The sequence below is a fragment of the Poecilia reticulata genome, linkage group LG19 (genome assembly GCF_000633615.1).
Source record: "Poecilia reticulata strain Guanapo linkage group LG19, Guppy_female_1.0+MT, whole genome shotgun sequence".
Taxonomy (NCBI): Eukaryota; Metazoa; Chordata; class Actinopteri; order Cyprinodontiformes; family Poeciliidae; genus Poecilia; species Poecilia reticulata.
Genome location: NC_024349.1, coordinates 15469887 through 15476532, shown reverse-complemented (window position 1 = coordinate 15476532; position 6646 = coordinate 15469887). Strand labels below are relative to the sequence as shown.

The 6646-nt window shown below is 39.1% G+C and overlaps 1 protein-coding gene across 3 annotated transcripts; it reads right to left on the bottom strand.

The window, feature by feature from the left end:
- Positions 1-6: 6 nt before the first annotated feature.
- On the bottom strand, positions 7-5670 carry pmp22b (peripheral myelin protein 22b). Of its 3 annotated transcripts, none has more exons than XM_008437270.2 (4): positions 5583-5670; positions 4846-4936; positions 4048-4135; positions 7-920 (listed from the first exon to the last, which is right to left on the bottom strand). In XM_008437270.2, the coding sequence occupies exons 2-4, from the start codon at positions 4921-4923 to the stop codon at positions 760-762; spliced, it is 327 nt and encodes a 108-aa protein (XP_008435492.1). In that variant the 5' UTR covers positions 4924-4936; positions 5583-5670; the 3' UTR covers positions 7-759. The 3 variants fall into 3 exon arrangements, with proteins under 3 accessions (XP_008435492.1, XP_008435491.1, XP_008435490.1); XM_008437269.2 differs by having other exon boundaries at positions 5524-5642; XM_008437268.2 differs by having other exon boundaries at positions 5520-5638.
- Positions 5671-6646: the final 976 nt, after the last annotated feature.

Sequence of the window (6646 nt, the reverse complement as noted above, 5' to 3'; positions counted from 1 at the left end):
TGTACTGGTATGTTATAAAAGGGGGTGGTGGGAAAGTGGCATTTTGCAAACAGAGCTGCCAAGAGACAACACAACAAAGTGGTGGTGGAGCTGCTTTGTCCAAAGGGCATGGAGTACAAAAGACAAGTGGTGCATGAAAACCATTAGAAACTGGCTCAGGGTCTTAATTTGATTCTCTGAAAATAGATTATAATAAACGGAGCATTCTCTCTCTCTCTCTCTCTCTTTCTCTGTGTTTGTAGGCGAATTTTTTTTATAGTCATGCACTTTCTACTGAAGTGCTGCTATGTTTTCCATTTGTATGAAGGAAGTGAAATATTGCATTTTCTTGACTGTAATAAAACTTATGCTTTTTTTTCCCACTACAAGACCCCCAACACTAAGAGTGGATTGCAAAAAAGATAACTATCCCTAATCTTTTCCACATTTTGCGACATTACAACCATAAACGTACATTTATTTTACAAGTTCTTGAAACGGACCCACACAAAGGAATACATAATTTTGAAGTGGAACGAAAGAGACAAATTGTTTTCATGTTTGTTTACAAATAAAGTTCTAAATATCATTTTCATAGTCAGTGTGCTAAGCATAAGCATAATTTTAACACATTAATATGCATCAGACTAAATCATTCTATTGTAACACTTATTGCATGTTTAATGATCTTTCCGTAAAATAAACTATTTTCATAGTTTTTTTCATCCAGAGTACTGATTTTAGTGTTGTTATGAAGGGATTTTTATTTTTTTTAAAGGATTACATAGATCCAAACTTACTAGCCAGGATCTGGAAGATTCCAGTGGGAATAAATCGTCCGCCCTTCGGCAAAGTGAAGAGCTGGCAGAAGAAGAGTAACAGAGAGAGGAAGCTGAAGATGATGGAGAGGATCATGAGAGCTTGGACCACCTGAATCCACACTACRGGAGAGAAAAGAAGAGTTCACTCAACAACACATCACAGCATTCATYAGCCAGAGCATAACATGTACAAAAATGAGCCGGAGGAACGCATGAGAACAGGAAACAAACATCAATAGGTGCTTTGACTGGCCTTGTCTCAGCTCAGCTGAAGCATCTTTAAAAACAGATCATAATCACCAAGCCCTTGTCATGTTTACTTCGGGGAATGTTGTAATGGATCCAGCACAATGAAGCTCAGGTATCCTGTTTCTAAAAGCTCTCTGCACCCCTCACAGGAGGCCCTTAAACTCAATCTAACAGATCAATCTTTACGGATAGGCCCTCCACTGCAAGAGGCCATTAACCCATTAGACTCCTGCATTGATGACGAACACAGCATCTGCTGTTTTTGCATCGTCTACCTTAGCATTTAGATTTAAATTGTCTGCTTGTTTCTATTGCCTGTCCCAGCCTTCCAGGAATCCAGTCTGTATTTCTGCCTCTGCAGATCCCCAGATGCTCATTTCTTCCTTTACTGCTTGTTCCTGTGTTGTCATTAGGTGTTTAGTGTTTTCAAAAGTGACGCTTTCAAAAGCACTAATAGTTTCCGTAATGGCGTCCCTACAGTTTACAGTTCTTTGAATCAAATGTCAGAGAAGGTGTAAGAGTAAATTAGATTTTCATCAGCGAGTGATTGGACCAATTTTCCCCTTGATTGGCTCTGATTGGTGATTGGCAGGTCAAATACTGAAAAATCTGATTTTTAACTTATTCTTGAAATCAGTAGTTACAAACTCTATTCCTSAAGAAACAAGGTCCGGCAGCTTTTAGATGTCTCTCTTCGACACASCTGGCTCCAATATTTGACCACTAGCAGAGCTCTGTAAAGCTTGACTTCATGCTAGCGAGGCAGATTAGCCATTTCATTCAGGCGTTTATGACAAGGGACGCATCCAAAAGTTGCAGGACTAAGGGCCTCGAGGAATGAAGTTTGTGACCACTGTTTTAAATGCCCAAAAAGAAACCAACCTTCTTTTTTGTCTACATATTTAACTAAATATCATGTATTTGAAACCTTTAGCTTACTAAAAAAAATGACATAAAAAATTAGCGACAGGATTTGATGATTAATTGGAGATAGTTTATTAATTTTTTGATGGATTGAAAACTCAAAGAAAATRCAGCACATTTTTCTCTTTTATGAAATATATGAGTAAAATTTAAATCCAAACTAACAATGAAAATCAGATATTCTTACTTGGAAAAAAGTACTAAAATTACTGGGTGTTATACATGTTTTTGTATGTATCAAAATCATAACAGCATTAAAGATAAGGTATAGTTGACACTATTATAGCTGTACTGATCAATACGTTACATTTATTTTTGTAGCAGTAGGAATAATTGTTGCTTTTCAGTTTAAATGTAAGCATTTGRATCATGTTAAGTATCTTTCCCTTAAATCTGAAGGTCATACTGTGAACATCTCGTACCAGCCCATGCCCTATGTCACAAAGTCCTAAAGTCAAATCTTGCTCCAGAATTTCAAATAAATATTGTTTTCATAAGCGCTCAAATTCTTTGTTTAAAATATCCAGGTGGTCMAAAGATGTTGTTTTAATGGAGGAGCACTTAAAACAATGGAAAAGCACATGATGCATAATACATTACTGCTCATCAAGAGCAAGTAGGATGGGAAGTGAAATGTAATTCCTGTAACAATCTGTGGTTTCAACATCTGGAGCTCTGTGAGAGCTGAAACCCTGTAAATCTCCGACACCAGAGCACCGACTGGATTTCACYGTAATCGTCCCGTTTTCAGATGTGATGTCTGATTTTGTGATAACGCCGCAAGAGTAACAATAATACAACGCTCCTTCTGATAAACACACATCTTTGCCTTCCTTACGTTTCCTTTCCTGGTAGGAAACTGTGACATCGGCCATTTCCTGGCGAGAGGCAAAACTTAGAGTTCACAGAAAAGCAAGGATCGTTGTGCCAAATCTCACTGTGTTCTAAACAGGAAGGTATTTTTCGCTCTTGCTCACTGTTTGTGTTCAGAGGGCACTGGAGGTTCTTCCTCAACAGCTAATTTTAGATCATGTGAACTGTATGAAGTAAYTTTTTCTGGCTATGCAGATGTGCAACTCACCCTAAGCATGTGATAACATGCATGCATCATACTCTCATGTCATGCCGACAGGTTTGTAACCATGGCAACAACAGGAAGGAACTCCAAAGTTTGAGGAAACCCCGCCGAAAACGCGAATTTGGCCACCGTGATTACGATTAACGTCTGATTGAATCTGATGGCTCAGCAGAGCTTCAGAAGGCCTATCTCCCATCTCCGCCGAGCTCACTGCAAAGCAAACCCGGGAACAGCACACACTCACTCCTTCYTGAATAAACACTCTGCGTCACCCCACCAATAAAAGCAAGTCAAACAAACACTGTGCGCCATGAAACTACAAGGCAAAGCACCCAGGCGCTGCTCGGCTGACAAAACACACAAACTGGYCGAGAGGGTTCATTCTAGACGGATGACATCAGTGGACTGCAGCTGCAACACCGTGGGCAAAACTTACAGTAACTTTGCTAACTTTGTGGTGGCAACAGTTATCTTATGACATCATATTTTAAAGAAGAATCTATTTATCCTTAATCCCCAGCTAGAATCTCTGTGCATAAATATCTCCACACTGCAGCTGCTGTTTCAAATTGCCCATATGATCCCTGCAAACCAACACTGGGCACACTAATCTGACACTAGGCAACCCCGTCGCCCCCTCCATCAACATGCTATGTCCTGTAGTCCTGCACACACAAACTCAAGCACACAGACATGGACAACTTTGGATACTCTCTGCAGCCCCACCCAGATCATTCACAGCTCCCTGCACGCTTGTCACTATGCTTACTCTCCAACATTAGATCTTATTACGGACATCACACTATGACTATTTATACAGVGGGAGCCAATCTCCAAAAGGCACTGCCGCATTCTCTRCCCTAGATGGCACCAGAGTCCCAGAGGCGCTGTGACACACCCACATATTTAGTAAAGTAGGATTTTATTTTTTATTTTTTTACTTTACCACAGAGCTAGACAATCAGCAAAAGCTGGAAAAATATGCAGATGTCTGACCTCCAGTTGATGCTCCGTCRCAGGCTACGCTGCCCGTAGAACAGTTCAGCCAAAGGTCTGAGTTTCCCATTGCCCCTGTTGTCCACACCTGCAATCAAATACAATGATTGGTTATGTTTGAATACCTGCAACTCTCAAGAGTGTCACCACAGACTTTTGAAAAAAGGATAACCAAAACGGTGGCCACTGATTATCTTGTGTGGTTTTACGAAAACCAACAGCTAAGATGGTTGGATGATTAAAGCTTCATATTTGGATGGGCGACGGGCATTCAAATGGGGCACATTACAGAGGACTAAACATTATCTGGTCATATCACCTTCAGGAAATACCAGAATTAGATTATACATTTTTATGACTATCATCATAATTTAGGAAAATATTTGCCTCTTGAAACATTATACACTGRTATGAAATGGTATGTTTCTACAGTTTGGCAAATGGCTGACCTGTAGCCAAAAAAGTAAAAAAAAAAAAACATAAATACATAAACTATGTGGGTCAAATCACCTGCTCACCAATATTTAAGCAGCCATGACTTGCCACTTTCGTCTTTTCTTTCTTCCATCTTATACCAACAATATTTTGTACCCATTTAGTTAGCAGTATAGATTATCGTATAGATTATATTGCATATATTAATTTTAGTTTTGTTTTCGAGTATCATGCGGAAATAATTCAGAAAAAAMCCCATCTCAGTCGTAAGGTTCAATTATTTTACTAACAGTGTGTTAATGTATTTCTTCAGCAAATTCACAAAGGTGTCTTAAAAGACTGAACAATASAAGTTTTACTCACACTGACAGTTGTTGACACAAACAGGAGAACGASAGCAGAAATGTGCAGGAAGATGATTCCGAGCAGAAGGATCAGCATCTTGTCAGATTATCTGAAGATAAAAGAGCAGAGCATTCAGATCTCTCAGGATGGGGAGGCTGTGTGTTTGAAGACGTCTGAGTCTAAGTATATGGGTGTGTGTTTCAGCATAGGGAGAGACTTTAAGGTTGCATCCTTCCTTTACTTAAATTTCAAGAGAAATGTAATCACTGTGGATACATTAGTACCACTTACATTTCACCTTTAGCTATTTAAAAACATTTTAATATTATTACAATTAAAGCTGTTCTCAACAATTACATTTTTGCTTTAAATAGAATAAATCAAAAAGCGACTCGTCATTTTTACTACACTACTTTCTTTTCCTTCCTAAAGAGAGTAATGACTCCATGGATCAAAATTGGAGTATTTCTGTTAATGAGAGTTAATCTAAGAAGGTAGTAGAAATACAATCAATTTAAAAAAAAAAAAAGTTTCCAACGCTAAAAAGAAAAAGGTTTCTGGGGGATTTTTTACCGATGACAGCTCAGTCATATCTACGTGCGCTTCTGTAAGGAGCAACACGCGCTTCCGCCTGAGTCTGAGCGAGTGCATCCGAAATAAAGCGAGTTTAGGGGAAAGCAAAGTGAACTTACCTACAGGCGAAAGGCTTGTATTCCAAAAAAAGAAGCAGAAGCAAGAAGTGAAGACGAGTTTACCCTCAATAGAGTCCAACAGCGACTCTCCTCCGTCCTTTAAAGTCCAGCTCAGACTAGATTGCTCCCAGCACTGACGTTCTGTTATAAAGTGTCTCATTATGGAAGAACAACGCCCTGCGCGCGCTGCTGCGTCATCGACTGACCTCCTGGACCGTGGTGAGGAATTCCCTAATATTGACTAGTTGCACATATTTACGCGTCTGGTTGCCTTGGCTACTGAGCTACCGTAAGTGTGGGGACTAGCTCATCATTGTTTGGCACGCTTGGCAACTAAAGGGAAGTAGCTGTTTTCGAGGATCACTTCCTATTTTTACCTATGTATTTATTTATTTTGCACGTTGGAAATCATAAAGATGCATGTGCCGAAGTTGTGTTTGTTGCTCCTTTGCTTCTAAGAATAAAAATGTTTATTTCATTTATGTATTTATAAAAATATAATGACTGAAAAAATAATTTTTTCAGGCATTGCACATTCTTGTTGAGCAAACAAATCTGTGTGTCACATGAATATCAAAACTAAAATGCTCACCCAACAGTGCTGCAACCTGCCTATCTGTACCCAACTGGCAGCACTTTATAAAACACACATCCGCTTTACACCAGCAGCCCCTCTGAGGAGATTAGTTCATGTTCAACCTCAGATAGCCCGACGTCAACATCCAACTTTCTGTTTTACTTCACTTAGCAGATGCCGGGTCTTCTTAACAACTCTTGTCAGCTTAGAGCCAGYTTTYCTGCTCTCTGTCTACAAAGACAGAGGTAAAAAGAAGTAAAAAGGCAAAGATATCGGTTATCTGTACAGAGGTGTGTTTGTTTTGCTGCACCTTCACAGCTTCTTAATTATTCATATCCCAAATAATAATGTGGTATTTTATATGATAGATTAACACAAAGTAGTGCAAAATTATGCTTAACTAAACAAAAGACCAATCTRAAAGGTGTCTCACATGTTATAAAAACTTTATTAAAGCTCGTTTCACTGCAGTAGCAACTGCATGTATTTTGAGACGTGGTCAGTTAGGACAGGGTCTGTGTAAAGAGACAAAATGTTAAATAGACTTGCA